At 44.3% G+C, this 18,967-nt stretch overlaps 1 protein-coding gene across 1 annotated transcript in view; it reads right to left on the bottom strand.

Moving 5' to 3' along the window:
* REV3L (REV3 like, DNA directed polymerase zeta catalytic subunit) overlaps positions 1–17,184 on the bottom strand; it is a 115,394-nt gene extending 98,210 nt beyond the window's left edge. Inside the window, exon 1 of the mRNA XM_027454696.3 lies at positions 16,914–17,184. Coding sequence (XP_027310497.2) covers positions 16,914–17,052 — 139 coding nt within the window. The 5' untranslated portion in view covers positions 17,053–17,184. The remainder of the gene's footprint in view (positions 1–16,913) is intronic.
* Positions 17,185–18,967: the final 1,783 nt, after the last annotated feature.

Here is an 18,967-nt window from a genome sequence, read left to right as displayed (position 1 = left end):
ACACTTGGACAACTGCAGCAAACACATGACCATAACCAGGAATAAACGTGTGTTTAAAAAGTATTTACATAGTTGGGAACAACACTTAGTGATCATTTAAAAGCCTGATCAACTAAGATGAATATATTAAAAGTAAAATACATGAGAAGTGCTTCCAGAGAAAACCACAGATCAAGAAGAACTTCTCACACAGAAGGTGACTGCTACATCATATTAATAAGAGTGATGGCTGTGAACTGGGAAAACAACCTGAAAACTCTGTATCGAGAGAAGGTAACAGTAAGGCTTGGGCAACTCTAACGAGAAGCTGCCTATAGGAACATCTGGAGCTCCGGCCCCTCGAGAGACAAAGAATTCCTTTGTTTCTAGCAGTAGAGAAGAATCGCCATCAGAAGTAACAAAAGACCTTGAGAACTAAAAACATAGATTAGGCTATTTTTTCCTTATCTTTGGTCAGAACATCATTCATCAGTGCCACTTGGGGAGTTTCTTCACTGCCTTGTACTAAAATGAATGTCCCACCAAAATTTTTGAATTCTATCTCATATTACATGTTATTAATTTCCCCAGGAAAACTTTAAGAGCTACGTTTCTAACTCTGATGACAAAGGCAAACTTCCAAATACGCATCGTTTCAACCCTATGCCTGTAGAAAAATTGCTCCTCTGCCTCTCCTGTTGCTATTCATAGATCTCTAAGCAGCTACTAGTCCAGACCAGATGACTGTAACAAATTCAAACACTTCTGGCAGAGGCATGTTTATTATTTTCCAATATGACTGTCTGCCAAGTTTCCCTGTCCAGGATTTTTTTTTTTTTTTCTGTTAAAGAAAGGAACTGTGCGAGCCAAACTATGTCAGGGACTAGCCTTCAAATAATTTTTTTAGAAAGTGGAAGTGCACTAGCATACATACAGCCTAGTATCTGAAAGTGGGTCAAAACATCAGAAGACACAGCACGATTGGAACTCAAACCTTCAGGAAACAAAACGCTGTGCTGTCACTCCTAAATCATTTATCAGGACAGAATACTCAGAAACCTTACTAATACATGTGCTGAAAAAAAGCATAAACTTTAATGAAATAAGCTGAAATTGATGAAAATGGACATCTTTATTTCCCCTGAAAATATAGCTTTTTAATAACACCCTTTGTTTTATGACTTTTCAGTACATATTCCACAATGTCTGTTTCCACTCTATTTCTCATTACTTTCGTTGTACAACTCTGCACACAAAATTATGGCAAAAAGGCATGGATCTTGTGTGGAATTGTTAGAGGCACGGCCTTGTACTGTTATCTTAAATGCTGCTGTGATTAAGGCACCCAAAGGCAAGAAAAGTGGGGTGAATCCCTCTTCAACCACTCCATGACCTTGTACAAGTCATTCAATCCTCACTCTTGATTAGCAAATTAAAAATGACCCACGCAATGTAAAGCACAAGTTCATTCACTCGCTGTATGCATGAATTAGCAAGAATTTAACCCCATTTATAGTTATTCTCATTAGCAAAAGTACAAACTAATGACCAAACAACACAGGTACTTCCTAAAAGAGCAGTGGTTTGATACGGCAAGTCTTTAGATTTTTCTTGCCATTATCAGGTTTTCAGGACATGGTATCTAAAATTCGCTTTGGGACATGAACTTCCCATAGGGAGAGGAGAAAATATCCCTGAAGTTATGACTGCAAGAAAAATGCCAATCACATAAAATTATGGCCCTAAGAAACAAAAAGCTTAAGCTCATACGCAAAGCAGAAATGAGACTATGAGTTCTGTCTATTCTCCCCTACAAATAAGTAACTACCCTTGACAATTACGCATTAGAAGGAAACAGGACTCCAATTATTGTTTCTAAAGGAAAACATTTGTAGCACATTTCCATTAAAAAAAAAAAAAAAGACAGACCATAAGGGCGGAACTCCTGGACGCAGCCAGAAATACCCTGATTTTATAGGAATTGTGAATGTTATGTACTTTCAAAAATCAGGTCTTGATGTTGCAGAACCCAATTAACTAGACAATCTACGGACAAACTGCTTTGCACCCGAGGAATCGTCGCTTGAAATTTTAATAACAGCGCAAATATTAAGAAGCTGTCTTACAACAAAGAAAGATCTCATACGTGATTTCCTGCAACTGGCTACTTACCAGACATCTTTACCATGAGATCTGACACGTTAATCCTGTCGTTGTGGCTGCTACTGTTCAATATCTAGGGAATCGAGATCTCTGTTACCAACAGACAATTACAGAGCATTACTACTCGTGTTCCCCCTCAAAGAAAAAGGCAGCCTATTTCGAAGTAAACAGGAATTATAATCTTTTACTACATTTCCCACTTTTTTCCACATTTTGCTAATCGAAATCATGTTTTAATTTTATCTAGTTTCTTTTGCGCTGTTTATTTTTCACTTTTGGAGAAGGTCACTCCATTTTCATCATATTCCTTAGCAACAGTAGGAAATGTCTGATTTTTTACAGATTTCTGAACCAGTTGAGCAAATCTTAATAGCAAACAACATGAGTTCCAGCCATGACAAACCCTCTCTGGAGTAAAGCCTTTTGTCTATGCTTAGGCCTAAGCAGAAGTACCCCTGGGCCTCGCGAGAGATGATTTTAGAAGTCTTTTTTAAGCTGAACAGTTAACCACAGAGGTTAGCGATGAGAGGCACTGACGGCCAGTTGCAACCGAGCCTCTTTGCAAAGTTGCTGAATGGGACAAAGAGCTCCTGAAGCCCTTGCACAACCCCAAACCCAGTCAAAACAGCAGCAATCTTCACTGCAGATGTGACCTGTGCTTCGTTAATTCAGAGCTGAACTTCAAGTAACTCGCAAAGTCGGAAACCAGCTCAGATCGGATTTAATTCCGAGTTAGGGATGAGTGTACACAGAAGCTATTTGCCAGAAAAACAACGCTCCCTGCAGTTGGCGCCTTATCCTCTTACATGGCCAGCCTCCAACATCAACTTGGAGATTTCCTTCTTCTAAATGCTGGCAGCTACTAAAACACAGGTTGATGAAAACACACTTTTCTCCTTGTAATATATGGAACGTACCACGGTGGTGAATTCTGTTGGTCACCTCAAAAATCATCAGAAATAGAAAAAAGAACACAAAAAGGTTAAAAAAAAAAAACAAAAAACAAAACCAAAAAAACAAAAGACTGCTTCCTTACAGGGAAAAAACAAAATCCACCAAAGACCCACATATTCTCTCTTTTCAGTTCCAATCCTGGCTGGCAAATAATATCAGAGAATATAAAGTTCCTTTATATTGTGTACTAATAATCACAATACATTAAACGCTAAAATTAGAGAGTGCTTAAAACACAGTGCTTGGGAAGAAAACAATTATTGTAATCAGACGCTGTAAAACGGCTGCTGCACTGCAGAATATGTAATTTCATTTTCTTTCCTAAAGTGATTTTTTAAAGGCATTACATAGTTAAAGCCACATTTAGTTCTCACATTTCTTTCAAAATGGAGAGCAACACAAGCACTGTGAGGAGAAAAGATCTTTCTTTTTAAAATATAATTGATCAGCACTCTAACAGCAGTAACAACGGTGGTTTTGTGTTGTTTTTTCCCCTTAGCTGGAACAAGAAAAGAATTCCCAAAGGCAGGTCCAGTTCCCTACCACTATGACAACCACACCATGTTGCCCTTTCCGCTGGCATTGTAAGATTCAGGCAAGTAGCAGCAGTGCCACCAACAGATTTGAGCTGACAAATCAGTAGCAATAACCTGGTTTTAACAATACTTAGATGCCAAAAAAGAACTGGCACCACCTTTATAAAAGTTTAGTAGAAATAATTCCCTTCGTATATGTAACACTGGCACCCTTCATTATAGTTATTTAAAAAAAAAAAAAACAACTATTTTTAAACAATATTTTACGAACTTTTTCATTTTCTCTAATGAGCCTACAGCAACAAATAAAATATACCCTTCCAAGTATAACATCAAGAGGCTGCAATCATAACCAATCACTCCAGTAATTAAATATTGGCAGAGCTAAAGATTTAGGGGATAGCTTTCCCTACCACATTTTCCCCCTCACCTATCCTAAAAACATGCCCCCAGTGATCCCTGGATGCTGTATGAAAATAAAAGCTTGCAATACAACACTTGAAGGATTTTCCAGTTACAACTTAACTGCAAGAAGAGGTGAAAAATCAAAATTAGACTGAATTTTAACGTAGTTTTAAATAAAGTTTTGGATATCATGAGATTTGTAACAGCAACACTGGGGTCTATTCCATCAGAAAGGCTGTGCTTCTGGGTATACATTTAAACATACAGTTTACAGATACTGACGAGCCTGGCTTACACCCAGAATACCAGAATGTATCTAACTTTGTATGGTACAGTAATGAGTTCCTTACAGGAAGGGCTTGGTATCTGTAACAAATCACTACATATTTCCAGAAATTTAGAAACTGTTTCTAATAATGCTTTGAACAAAAAAAAAAGAGACTCCTTCACAACTGCAGATGCAATGGACTTCTAATTCCCTCAGTTGTATTTTCGTTCTCTGTATGTCTCCTCCTGCAATCTTCACATGAATACACTCTCTCCAGTACCAGCAACAGCCTTTTGTAGTGTTTTGATCAGCTGAAACATAGCAGAATCCTTCTGCAGAGCTTCTGTAATGTGAAACATTTAAGAACAAAAAAAAGCAGTAGAAAATCGTGTACCCTTCTCCAATTACTTCTTACAACATCAAACATAAGCTCACTAAATACCCTGCAACGTTATTTTCAGCCCTAGAATAGTCACGACCTAAATTATGCTGTAGTAGCACGAAGAACCCAATTATTTGAGGGCAACAGACTGAGCCTACCTCCATAAAAACAAATCCCCCAAACCTCCTCAGCTCTGCAAATGCATTGCATCAATCTTTCCCCTCCTCTTTCCCATTCCCTGCAATTCTAAGTGAGTTCCTAGTGTAAAATCACTAGCGCAATTGCATTTGTACAAAATCAAAGCAAAAAAAAAAAAAAAAGGAATGGCTTCAGAAAGCCACATTCATGCAAAGTGACTGCTACTGCATCAAAGCCTTGGACTAAAATTCCAGGTCAATATTGCACATCACAAAACCTTGAAAAATATTAATATAAAATAAAAAATGCAAGCTACTAGATTTGAAAGCTCATAGGAAATAACCTTAGAGACGTGCACACATATTCACCTGTACGATCAAGCTTTGAGATTTAACTGATGGCTGCTGCAGAGCAGCTACAAAAACTGCCAACGTTTTGTACTACAGTTTTAAACGTTACTTGTGCTTCCCCCGACTGCTGTGTATCAAATTAACTATCTTCAGACGATAAAAGCATTATAATGCAATCTTATTCATCCGATTTTCTCCTAAACCAACTTATCACAAAGTCTCGAAAGGAACTGAAAGAGACTCATTGACATTTCTGCCTATATTTATGAATGCTGCAATAGCTGAGGCTTTATCTGCAACAAGAGGACAATATTTAGATATAGACACTTGATTAAGCGATGAATCAGCTTTTTACTCCAGAAACCCTATGCCTGGGCTAACATGGGACTCGCACAGGACTCAAAGAGATGTATACACACCAGAGGATTAAAAATATAAAGCCCAAGCACTACCCCGATAGCCAACCCCCCTGTGAATGCTGTCCTAGTTCCCACTAAGCCTTCACCCCTTCTTTAAGATTGTTCTAAGAACGAAATGTTTTTCAGAGGAGTTTAAGTCGTCCTGCAGAAGGTTCGTAAATGGTAACGATGCCATGTCTGCCTGCGAGTTGTCTACCACGTAGCAGAGAACGTAACATGCAACATGTAAATTATTCTGCTCACTTGAGCTGCATCCAGACTAGGAAAATAAGAGAGCAACTTCTAAAAGTGCTGCCTGGCATTTGATAAAGCTGTGCGTAAGGTTAACTGTTACGGTGCTCGCTCAGCTCATTCACAACGATGTAACTGAGGGTATCTGTGAGAACACAGGACATGGGACTATTGGGCTTTCAAGAAACACCTCAGTCACCTGAATCCACTAGAGCATACTGTATGTATATCACACGGTGTTCGCCTTTCTTTTAGTCACACAGAAGAAAGGACCTTGAATAAGGACTAAAGGTGCCCGTGCCACCATCATTCTGGTCTCCTGTCATTTTTTCATCACCATTTTATCTCCACCATGTTCTTTTCAAATGCCTACACTTCAGCTTCTCATCATGAAGGTACTGCTATCAAAATATGAAATCTCTGGTCAGGAGGGTGTTGTTAGAAATGCAATCACTCACCCTTTAAAACCACAGGATTCAAATTTTCGGTGAAAGTAAACAGCCTGCTAGGAGTCAGGCAGCTACAGAAGCCAGGTTATTTGTCAAATTAAAACACTGCATTGCTAGTGGGCTGTGTAAGAGAACAACATTCTGAAAATGCTGAAGATGAACTTGGGAAGAATAAAGCCTTGCTAAGGCGTCTCCCTACCCAACACACCGAGCTTACACGAAGCGAGCAAGGTTTGTATGGAGGCAACTGAGGAACACAACCTAAGAGCAAGCTACTGAAAGCATCGTTTCCACTAAAGAGCTGATCACTTGAAGTGATTCATTCCTCTCCTTTTTTAATTTACACATCTGCCACATACATACTCGTGTTCTGTGGACCCATCTATCTTCCTCTGCCAACAAAAGATGTATTTTCTCCTGCATGCTTCACACTGCAGTGCAAGGCTTGAAGTCTGCCTGGTTTTATTTTATTGCCACTGATGCATTGGGAAGTGGAACACAGGATATTCAGAGTTCATTTTATTTGCATTTTCACATCTCTTCACCTACAAACAGTGATACAAGTTTTCAAGAAAGCCAACATCACAAGAGGTGCTTGCAAACTGCAAATCCTCCTGAGGATACTGTAGTTCTCCACGACGCTACGCACCTCTCGGGCAGTTCTGGCTACCGGGGGCTTTGTTTTCTTCCTCTTCTCCCATTGCACAGAGCAATAAGCCTCGTGTAACACCTCCTCTGCTTCCAGCCACCAGGCTGGAGAGAAGAAATTCCAGGGGATAAACCAGCCCCAAGGGTCAAAGCGAGTGAAACCAGAAGGGAGCAGCCTCAGATAACTGGTCCCTGTGGTTGCTGCTCCAACATCACTGTTTTCCACAGGCCTGGCCCTCAGCACTGCTTCACCCGCCTCCCCCTCCCCACCTCACCTCACATGCTCTCCATATCCCCGGCCGCTCCCGGCTTGCCTTTCAACACGTCCTCCCCTCGTCCTGTTTTTCCGTTCAGGCAATCCCTCCTACAAAATTCCACTTCGAAATAATGACTAGCAATATCGCCACGCCATCTGCTTTCCTAACGGATCGCTCTTTCTGCACCTTTTAACGTCCCGTTTAAGCAGAACACAATTTTCTTGGAGTGAGGACTACCCACCATTATCTGCACACTGTCTAAAACAACTGGGTTCTGTTCTCAAGCCTTTCATCTTTATTACAGCAGTGGTTAAAAACACCGATTTATTTCTTTGATTAGGCTTCCAACTGCTGGCATAAGAACACAAGCTCACCAAAATCTGACACGCTGGCACAGTCTGTAAATGCTTAGCAAAACTTTGTTTCTTCCCACCCATCCTAAGGTTTTTGGTTTGGATTTTTCTTTTTTAATGCATCAGACTCAAAACAGGAATCCAGCCTGTGATGATACTAGGGTCACCTTTGCATGGGATTTGCAGGTTTACAAACCTGTCTAGTACAGAGGAATGCACAAATTCATGACGAGCTATTCGTTAAAAATGTAATAAAGAATGGCCTCAATTACCACAGCAAGTTAAATTACTTTATTCACAACAAATGCCACTTTTCCCAAAGTAGGGAAAATGGGAGAATTTCAAGTAGTAACTGTGATACAGAACACAGTTTTAGTCAAAAGATGACTTACATGCAGTTATTTTGTCTCATTCCCACATTTTCTGTTCAGGTGAAACACACCATAAAAAACAGAGAATGCAAAAATAACAATTTTGGGGTCTATGTAGTTATACTTCACTTGAGATATCCACGTATAAGTGTTACAAACACTGCAAGACAAACCTGGCTGCAAGCAGGAATGAAACGAAGCACACATTCAGTCACCCAGAGGATGACATTGTTAAATAAACGAAGAGGTAACAACAAAACACGCTACGAAGAGCTCTGAAATGGCCATGACTTATGCTGGGAAGTAAGAAATTAAGTGTGAGTGAGGAGAAGTCTTGCAGTAACACAGAGGCAAGTCCCTAGTGGTATACCCCAGAGGTCGATACAGGGCCAGTACTGTTTAACGATTACCTCAGTGACCTGGACGTTGAACAGGTGCACCCTCAACACACTTGCAGATGATACAAAATTTGGAGGAGTGCCTTACGCACCAGAGGGTTGTGCTGTGAGATTCAGCAGGACCTTGGCAACATCAGGAAGTCCAGCAAAGGGAACACAAAGTCCTCACCTGGAGAGGAACGACTCCACACATTGTACAAGAGGCTTTGCAGAGAAGGACCTCAGAGCGCTGGATGAACGCGAGCCAGCAGCATACCTCAGCAGCATCCCCAGCTGTGGTAGGAAATGCACCAGCAGCTAAGAGTCAGAGCAGCACTGGGTTATTTTTACTGCTAACAGCAGTTTTTAGGCCTAACAGCAAAGATGGTTAAGCCATGGTTCTATAAAGCTAATTCAAACAGCTCAAATATTAAAATATTTGATTCCAAGTATTTATAAAATATTGTCAGTGTATGTCAACACAAAAAAGAGCCTTTAATCCCTTCTAATTCCTTACAGATATTAAAATGGGTTTCGCTGCTTATAAACATGAATTCAGAGAACCTCTTGCTTAATGGTCAGCGGATAAAAACACACCGCAGAAGAACACCAAGGAAGAGTGATCTGCAATGAAAGCCTCTTGTAACACCTTTGCGAGGTTAAAGAGGTAACTTTTAAAAAGGAAACATAAAAGCTGCTATATTAAGAAATCCACAAAATAACCCCCTCATCTGGATAATAAATATAATAGGGGTGGCAGCAATAAAAATTTGTTCATTACTGATCTGAAGGCAGTACCTGCAGAAACGAGGGCTGAATCAGTTTCCAATCCCCACTGCTTAATAGGATCAGTGCTATACAGCAAACCACCTAGGTAGTTTCCAACACAAAATGAACGACTCATTATACATCTCATTATACAAAACTCAGAAAACTTGTATTGTAAACCTCCCCTGAGGAGCAATGCCAAGTATTATGGATTAGGTGCAACATTACACAGCCCTTTCAATATTCGCACCGAGTGCTGCGTGTTGACATCGCACCTAAAATAGGACATGCAGCCTTGCTGTAGTAAACACTCCTTTAGTCAGCAAACAGTACAGAGGTGCAATTTGAATGTAAATCAGCAGTGGCTGCTCATGCTCTCTCTGTAATTTGGGGGAAAGGAACCTGTCACTGAGGGACGAGCCCAGCCCAGCAATGGTATATGCAGTGAATGCTCTTTCCAAATCTCTACTGGCTTTCAGTAATACTACCAAGAGCTTCCAGGAACTTTTCCAGCAGTAACGTACCCAACTCAAAGCCAGGTTGCTGGCAGCCCTTCCACACCCTCTGGATGCCACCATGCTGCCCTGGGCACAGGAACAGGCTGTACGGAGCACCTCGTGCTGCCAAGAGCGGTCTCAGTAAGCACCCAAGGGTTGGGAGGGACCTCTGGAGGTCACCTGGCCCAACCAGGACCGCTTGCCCAGGCTCATGTCCAGCCAGGTTTTGAATACCTCCAAGAAGGGAGACTCCACAACCTGAAAATCTGAGAGGGCACGCACATCTACCCCAAAGCCACACACGTGAGCTCAGAAACACACAGTCAATGTGAGGGCTGCATACATACGTGAGCAGTGGAAGAAATTATCTGAAATGGCTGTCTGCACGCTGATGGCAAGACAGGGAAAAGCCAGAGCATCCAGACATCAAATGGCTCTGTAATATCTCACACAAGCCACTCCTGGCCAGCAAGTGCGAGTTTTTATATAAGCGCTTGGCCAAAATACCCACAAACTTTTAATGCACCTTATAGCTGCTCTGTAAAAAAAACAGCTCTTGAAAGAAGAGAAGCTTAACAAGCGTGCATGAATGAAGCCTGTGCAAATGCTGGCATTTCAGGCAATCCCTTCATCTCGTACAAACTTTTTTGGTATCTGTTTAGATTCTTGCATATTTGGGGCTGTATCCTCATCCTTAAAGCCACTGTAGCACAATCAGGAAAACACTGCCTGTTTGTACGCTCACAGATTTGATTCTTCCCCTGCATTCTGCAAAATTGTTTTCACCAGAATACACAGAGGTATCATGAGCAACAGTGCAATTACAGCCTAACTATGCAGATTTCATGGCAGATCTTGCCAGCCAGTCCCTGGACCCTGTTAATCAAGTCTAGGCTTTAATGTTATAATTGTTACCATGACTATAACTTTTCTCTGCATATAAAGGAACATTATTTTGCTATTTACATGAATTTATCATGGGGCAGGGTAGTATCACAGAAAAAAAAATACTGCCTGCAGACAATAACTGCTTCATTGTGTTATCAGTTTTGCTATTGATGTGATGTGGGACCCTATGCAAATCCATTCTTTTCTCTACCCAGGTATATCTCACCATCTGTCAAGAATACGTTCCTGAAATGCACGATAGCAATTCAATAGACAGGGAAACAATTTTTCCCCACAGAACAAGTTAATATAGAGGAGCCGTACACAGGAACGTGAGGAAGGCACGCAGCTTTAATATGCAGGGACAGTATATACATCATGGCAAAGAGAGGAAGCAGCAAGTCCATCAAGGGTCAACTTGACATCCAGCAATGACAGGCTAGGTGCAAGAGATGCAGGCTTGTCAGAGGCCGGCTTTGTGACAGCTGGAGATACAGAATGTTTAATTAGAAAAAACAACTCCCTCTTCCCCCCCCAAAAAAAAAACAAAACCACTCAAAGGTTTGCTGCTAATTGGCCTGAGACTTTGATCAGCAGATCTCCCACAACAAGAGGCTGAATCTCCAGTGATGCCGTCCAATCGTTCCGGCAGATTTCAGCTGCTTCATCTGAGACCAAACTTCCAACATAAATCTTTCAGCGCGGGCGTTTCTTGCTGCCTCTCACTGAACAGCTCGTTTCATTGTCATCTTCGTCCTTCTCAGAGGCACGCTGAGGTCAATCAAGTCAATCAAGGGGAAAGGACAAAAACAGGGTAATGACAACAGTTAGCAGAGCAGGGTATTAAGTGATCGATACTGGAAGCCTGAAAGAGGAGACTGAGAAGAAATGGATAGCATGGTGTTACCACACCTGTTTCCTTCTTCCAGAGATTTATCTTGTCTGCTCAGACTGCAAAAATTACTAAGCAGGAGCTGTTTCTCACTGAGTGTTTACACATTGCCTAATCCTGCCAACCTCAGTTGTGACATCCATGTGCTACTCTGGTAAAAATAAGAGAGACGACTATTTTCAGCCCAGCGTGTTATTTTGAGGAGGTTCCTCTTACACACCGAAACAGAAAATATTTCAGCGAGCAGCCAAAAAAGACCCACAAGAAATATGTAGCAGAACTGGAAGTGGTATCTGAGACTGATAAGCTGCTTCCAGGGGTGCTGAGCACAGAAATGAGTTCCAAGCCAGGTGCTGTGGACAACACTCAGTATGGACACGGCTACTTGGTGAAAAACTCGGGGCTCTACAACAGCTGACGGGGTTCTGGGCACATCGTGCCAGTTACACATCTATTTCTGATTGAATTACAAGAGCACAAACATTCAGCGACTTGACCAAGAGCTGCTCTCCAGCCACAAGCAGAACAATGGTTATGAAACCAATGGGCTGGATTCTAATTGGAATATCAGCTTTGTCACAGTATTTTAAGGTTTATTTAAGAAACAATTATAGCAAGTCTACACATACACAGGTACTTAATTTGCTACTTAACGAGTTTCATACCAGCAGAGCAGAATCTCACAGTTTATTCAGGCAGCCTCTCATTGCTCAAACACCTCAGCAGGCAATCTGTACAAAGTAGGTAACAAATGACTCCAAAAAAGTACAGTTCTTAAAAAATACAAAACAAAACAAAAAAAGTTAAAAACCCTAAACCAACAAATGAAACAAAAAATGGACTAGAAAACATATTGTTTTTACAAATTGGGTAAGTTACTGGCTAATGACCTCCAATCACATCACCAAGAGACCTCGAACACTGAGAACAATCTCAGCATAAATGCTTTATCCCAAATTCCTCAATTCCTACTTGAGCCCTGTTCACGTCTTATGGAAACTACAAACCTCTGGAGAAAAGCAAAACAAATGGGCATGAGGCTATTTTTCAAAGCAGAAGAATGAGAAGGCTGCCACTGCCCAGTGCAGAACTGGTATGCTGGACGTGGGGCTACGCTGGGCAGCCCCAGGCCAGTTGTACCTCGGTGTATTGAGGGAGGAGAGTGAAGAGATGAGGCAGAGGCATAAGCCCCACCACAAAGGCTGCAACCTATTCTGCATCCTCATATTCCCCCAGTGAAGGGACTGGAAGGCCGTAAGAGAAGAGCCCACTTCTGGAGAACTGCACACTGGAAGCAGGGGCAACCAGAAGGATCCCTGGCTGTGAACGCTGGGATAATGAAACAGGGAGGTTACGGGGAACGGCTATCGCTGGACAACGTGTTTGGAGCGGTAGCAAGAATGAAGGGAGGAAAAAAGGTTCATCTTGAGCTGAGCATAAGAAGCAGCGAGTTCCTGTGATGAGCTCATTCCTTCTCAAGTGAGCAGCAAGGGAGGAGAGAGAGACACTGGGATGGGATCAGATATACAGCCTAGCCAGGTCAGCGCAGGGGGGAAAGGGGAGGGAAGAACAGGAGAAGATAAGCAGGCCCCCTCACTGAGTCATAGCAGAGCTACCGCCGCTGGAAGGGAGCCAGATCTGCGCTGGAGCATTTGCCTCTGCTTTCTTCCTCTCGGAAAACCAAGAAACCCAACTCAGCTGCCTACCTGCAATGCATTCAGACTTGGTTGGCTGCAAAGCCCTGCTCTCAATTACGCCCAGCCTCAGAAAAACACAGGGCCAGAAGTAACTTAAAAACATCCTCTTCTTTGGCTGAGCTTTTGTGCTGCCCTGAAGTAAGATTCAGTCTTGAATCAGTGTTTTCGTAACACAAAATATAAAAATTCTTCAAAAGGAGATGAACAGTGGCAGTTGAGGACAGCAGTCTTATGTTATCCCTCAAATCACACACCGCTTTTCCTTAGGTAAATTTTGAATCTGCCTTCCCCAAAGTCTCTTCCATCAATTGAACAAACATTTCCCAGCCTAACAGCCTTCAAAGCAATTCCAAAACATGTACCCATTTCTGTAAAATTTATCATGTGTCAGCCTCACATCACACCCAAACCTGAATTCAGATTATTATTATTTTTTTTAATATTTCAACTATCCATTTAAAATACCCATTATCGTGCACCAACAGGCATCTTCTGGGTGCCTTAAGAGTGTCCTCAGCTACTTGGACTCGGTGTCGTTAAGTGAAGTGATTAATTTAGCAACCGCAGCTCATTTATTACTGTCTCCCGTAACACGACACGTATTCTCACCCGGATTTCTTTATGGATGGATTTACAGTTTGCTTCTGTCTTTCAGCAGTTGAACAACACCTGACAAACACGCAGCTGAGCATTCAGATACTTCTTTGGAGGTAGGCAGTGAAATCCTGCGGAGAAACTCCAAGACCTTGAAATGGCCAAGAGCTAGTGGGAAATAAATCACAACCCTGATAGCTCCACATGCCACGACTCAGCAACAGGAATGACAACTCAAGAGCCACCAATTAAAGAAAGGACCGTACAGAAATGGAAATTCAATTTGCAGCGTGCTTTCATTCTTACCAACAGGCCTTGCCATTTCTCAAAGGTTTATTGTTTTTATAAAAAAAAACATTTACAAAAATTGCTAGCCAGCAGAACAGAAATACTGCCTGAGAAGATAATGAGATCTTGTTTCATAGTTAAGCATTACCTGGTGAATTAAAGCCTATTGTTTCTAAACGTAAGAAGCAATATCACGAGGCTCCTTTAGAAATGCAAAGACGTCTACATCAAATAGTATCTATGATCTTACACAACAAAGCGTGAATTTAATACTGCTTTTACTGTATTACCACCGTGGCAGCGTTGCAGCATTTCTGAATTTTCACTTTTTGCCCGATCCATTATGCCAACAGACGTGCAAGTCTGCTTTTCAAGCACCAAACCGCTAAAACAAAACGAAATGGCTTAACCAGCTAAGATGCATTCAGACAGAAATTCTCGCAGTGCTTCACTTCGCCGTTTGCCATCGCAGTCAGAATTTTGCTCTTTGTGTCTCACAGAAAAACAGAAAATAGTAGGCGGGCTCTGGGCTTAAGGAAAGTTTTGATTCCTTGCCTTTTGAGCTCTTATTCAGCAAAGATGTAGGACGCCAACAGATGACTCGCGTGGTCTCGCTGAATAGAATGACATTTCTTCTTCTTCTTCAAAAGACCTAAAGAAGTTGTCGAGCACTGTCACAAATACAGCCCATTCTGGGAGTTCAGTCCTTCGTTATTTTTAACCAGAAGCCTCGCTTTACCTCCCCCAACCACCGTTACCACAAACCACTTTAATTTTGGGATGGTTTGCCAGTACAATCTCTAAATCAATGGTTAAGTGTAGGATTACAAAAAAAGCCCTCAGAGATAAGAGCCCTGGCAACCTTTGCCATTCATACGCCTCTTTGACCGCAGAAGAAGAGGCAGGAAGAGCACGTGCCTTCAGACCCAAGGTCCACTGCTGGTCCCAGACACAAGACACACTGCTGCCAGGCGTTTTAACTTTCTGAACATCTGCACAAACCACTCGCGCGCACCAATCAATCTCCCGTCACTCAGCAGGTGGAGTTTGGAGCCCGGTCTGAACCTGACTCCCAATTAGCTGCACAGCATGGACGCGCAGCTTTAAACGTACCAAGATCCGTGCCGAGCTAATCACGCCGGAGGTGCAGCAGCCACCGCAGACGTGGTGCTTCGCTGTCACGCAGGCAGCGAGGCAACTGAACACCTGGCCTGCAGGCAAGACGCACACGTTAAACCCAACGAGAAGGGGCTCTTCTCCTCCTGACCAGCTCACGTGAAGACAAGCATCACGGTGCCTGTAAACCAGACAATAAGCACACACCGCTGCCCTATATGGTGTATCACACGCTGGTTTTACCTTTTTTTTTTCCTCCCCTCAAGGAAAACATCAATAGAGATGTGACTGCACTTGATTTCATTTTATATTTTGACTCTCGAGCCAAGAATCAGATAGCCCTCTCTCCGAGGTCAGGCACTCTGCTTCTGACAATGACTGCTTACTCCCAACACCTCTGCAGACAGGCTTGCAGTTTTTTTTTTGCGTTGATTTCAAAAAATAAAGATAGAGGTGCAATAAGAAACGCTTGAAGACAATGAACAAACATTAGGTGGACAGCAGAGAAGAGCACCGTAAAAAAGTTTAACAAGGAAATGCGGAGAGGACAGCCAAGTCATGCTTCCTTTGCAGACTATAGTAAAACGTGCTTTCTAACCAAGATGAATTAGAAACACTTCAATTATGCAAACTAACATTAAAGCTTATGGTTTGGGAAGCCAAGGGTTTCCTACTGCGTTCCTAATAGCCGGACAACTAAACGACTGCACTGTTTACTTTAGGATGCCACATTCATGATATGGCACAGCCTAAACATTTTCTTTACAGAAAATAAGCCTTAATGAGTTAACCACACACACGCACGCACGCACACAAAGCCTGCTACCTGCCAGACAACCTCAGGCTCTACATTTTTTAATAATGAAATAGCTACTCGTGCCATTACATAAATATTATTACATAATATCTCCTTTGTATGCAAAATTAGAGCTACAACAAAATAGGCCCCACTACCTCAATATCGCATCTATTAATCCCACTCATCCACTTGGCAATTCGGGGCTGGAGATGCACCAGCTCACCACAGCTTTAACGCCTCACGTCTCCCTGTATCTGGGAGCAGATAATTGGGGAAAAAATGAAAAATGCCTGTTCTGCCGTGCGAGCGGATGACGGAAATTTGCTATTGCTGGGGTGTTTTGTTACACGTTTTTTTGTCTCGCTTCACGTTTGGTGTATACGAGGGGTGGCTTTTCCAACACGTCCATAAAACATGGAGAAACACCTTAATCCCCAAGGTCAGCATTACACAACGTAAGCATAAAGGGAAGGCAAGCGGTGACCCCTCGACACCTCGGAGAGGAGGCTGTTTGTGCAAAAACCACACCGAGACAGCAAAAAGGGGGGGGGTGAAACCCAAACACCACCCCCCCCCCAAACCCTGAACCCGGGGGGGCAGCCCCTGGGGGCAACATGTGGCCGTGCCCGCCTGCACTGCAGCACCCGCCGCCCCCGGGGGGGGGGGATAATAGGGAATAATAAGGAATAATAATGATAATAAGGAAGCGTGATGGTCATAATAATTAAGGAATAAAGCGCTGGGTGAGTGCTCCCCCCCTCTGTCACCCCCCCCCCCCCCACACACACACACACCTCCCTCCCCAGCCTTCACGGGGGGCCGGCAGGTGAGAGGCGGGGAGGGGAAGGGAAAAAGGGAAAGGAAAAAAAAAAGGGGAAAAAGGGGGAAGGAGGGGAAGGGGCCGCGACCCAGCCACAAAGAGCAGGAGCTGCCTTCCCCCCCCCCCCCCCCACCACCACCACAGGCGCCGCCGGGCGGGCGGCCACAGGCCCGCCGCCAGCGGGCCCCGCGCCGCAGCGGGGTGAGGGGAGGGGAGGGAGCGGGCTGTCTGTCTGTCCGTCCGTCCGTCCGTCTGTCCCCGTCCCTGTCCTTACCTGCGGGGGTGGCGCCGAAGACTCTGACGACGGGCACCCGCCCGGCCGGGGCCTCCCGGCAGCGGGCCTGGCAGGGGTCCAGGCCGGGCAGCGGGCTGCCCATGTAGTAGTCGGCGGTGACGATCCGCACCGAGAACATGGTGCTGGCCGCGACGACACCGACACCGCCACAGCCACCGCCGGCACCGCCACAGCCACCGGCACCGGCACCGCCACAGACAGGGGCGCGCGACCGGAGCCCGCAACGGCTCCAACCGCCCCCCCGCCACCCCCCCCCCGCCTTCAGGGCGCGCGCGCAGCCCCCCGCCCGCCTCCTCCCTCCCTCCCCTCCCTCTCCTCTCTCCCTTCCCTCCTCGCGCGCGCGCGCGCACGGCCGCGCGCCCCCTCCCTCTCCCTCTCCCTCCCTCCCCTCCCTGCCTCCGCCTCCCGCTCCGGGCGCGTGCGCGCGCCCCCCCCCCTCGTTTTACTCCTCCCCCCCCGCGGGCGCGCGCTGCGGCTGTTGCCATGATGATGGCGTCACGGCCGGCGCTGAGGGGAGGGCGGAGGCGGCGCCATCTTGGGGGCCGCGCCGCCTCGCCGCGGGAAGGTGAGTGAGGCGGGGAGGAGGGGAAGAAAGAGGAATAAAAGCCCGAAATGCACGCAGCGGGGGTGGGAGGGGGCAAAGCGGTTGCCTTCAGGGATGGGGGCAGCCCTCCCCACCTCCCGGCACAGCCTGGGTGTGGGGGGTGCGAGGTGGCAGGAGGCGGGGGTGTGGAGCTGTAGCGCCCGGCAGGAGCCCAAGGCGTAAAACATGTGTTTCGCATCTTCCTCACACGTGTTTTGGGTTGGGGATGAGACAAAAGGCAGGTCAGGTTGCCACCCTTTTTTTTTTTTTTCCCTGTAATGAGCAGGAAGCTTGCTCCGAGGGTAAGCGTTCAGCTACTCCTTCATAAGCTGTTTGCTTTCACTTGTTTACCCCTGTATCCCCTAAACTCATCTTTATGCAAGCAGAAACAAAGCATCAAACTTGCTGGTCCTCAAAAAATCTCGTAGCATAAAAGTGAGTAGTTGCAATAAGGCTGAAACCCAAACTGTTTTCAACTAAATAATAACCGAGCTACAGCTTCCTTTTTATTTATTTATTTTATTATTATTATTATTATTATTTACTTCTGCAAGGCTAATCTGTGGAAAACAAAACCTTTGGAAGTGAAAGAGCGTTCTGTAACAAACACCTGAATTGCATGCAGACTAGTAAATCGCTAGGAGGTTACCAAGCATGTTACCAAACAAAGTTTCTAGCCCTTAGTATTTTAATATGTTTTCTACTGCTCTGTAATTAACAACATTTCCTTGATTTTCCATCAGATTTTGGTATGGACACTACCTCGTTGTGTGCTCTTGCCTTTCTGTTCACGTGATGGTAGGACTTCCTTGACACCGTACCTTCCAACTACTCCTTATCAAAGGCAGTAGGATGTCCAAAGACATCCTAATATCTTTAAACACTGGCAGCTGTGCTCTGGCACCCCTTCCTACATAGGTGTAAGGTGCTACAACATCAGCACTCCACTTTTGTACTGGGAGGTGCCAATCCAGTACCATATCCTGTTGTTATAGGCAGCAGGACATGAGTGTAGCTGCACCTCGGCTGGGTTGGAGTATAATCCTAGGCATTTAAGCTACTGGGTGATTCTGGCTCCTTCTGAATGAGTGCCATGTGTGAGGTGCAGGCACAAGTTCACCCCTGCTAGCCTGGCTGAAGGGAAGGCAACCACCCATGGCAGGGCAGTGTGGGTAGCTGGAACGGGAAACTTCTTAGAAGCACAAAGCAAGAGTCGCTAAAGCACATCAATCAGTCTTCTATTTCATTACCAAAAAAATTGTTTATTAAATCAGAGAGGGCTGTGTTTTGAATTAGGAGGAACTGTTGCAAAAAGGAAGACAGTGGGACTGAGACAAGAAGAGTTGATACCTAACCAAGAGCCAGCTTCCTGTTCCTACAGGCTATTTATTCAATTTCTGAACGTGTTGCAGGGCACTTTAAGAAAAAATTAAGTGTCTTTCCTTCTTGA

Source organism: Anas platyrhynchos, chromosome 3 (assembly GCF_047663525.1).
Source record: "Anas platyrhynchos isolate ZD024472 breed Pekin duck chromosome 3, IASCAAS_PekinDuck_T2T, whole genome shotgun sequence".
Taxonomy (NCBI): domain Eukaryota; kingdom Metazoa; phylum Chordata; class Aves; order Anseriformes; family Anatidae; genus Anas; species Anas platyrhynchos.
The sequence above is the reverse complement of the archived record's forward strand: the minus strand, read 5'-3'. Positions and strand labels throughout refer to the sequence as shown.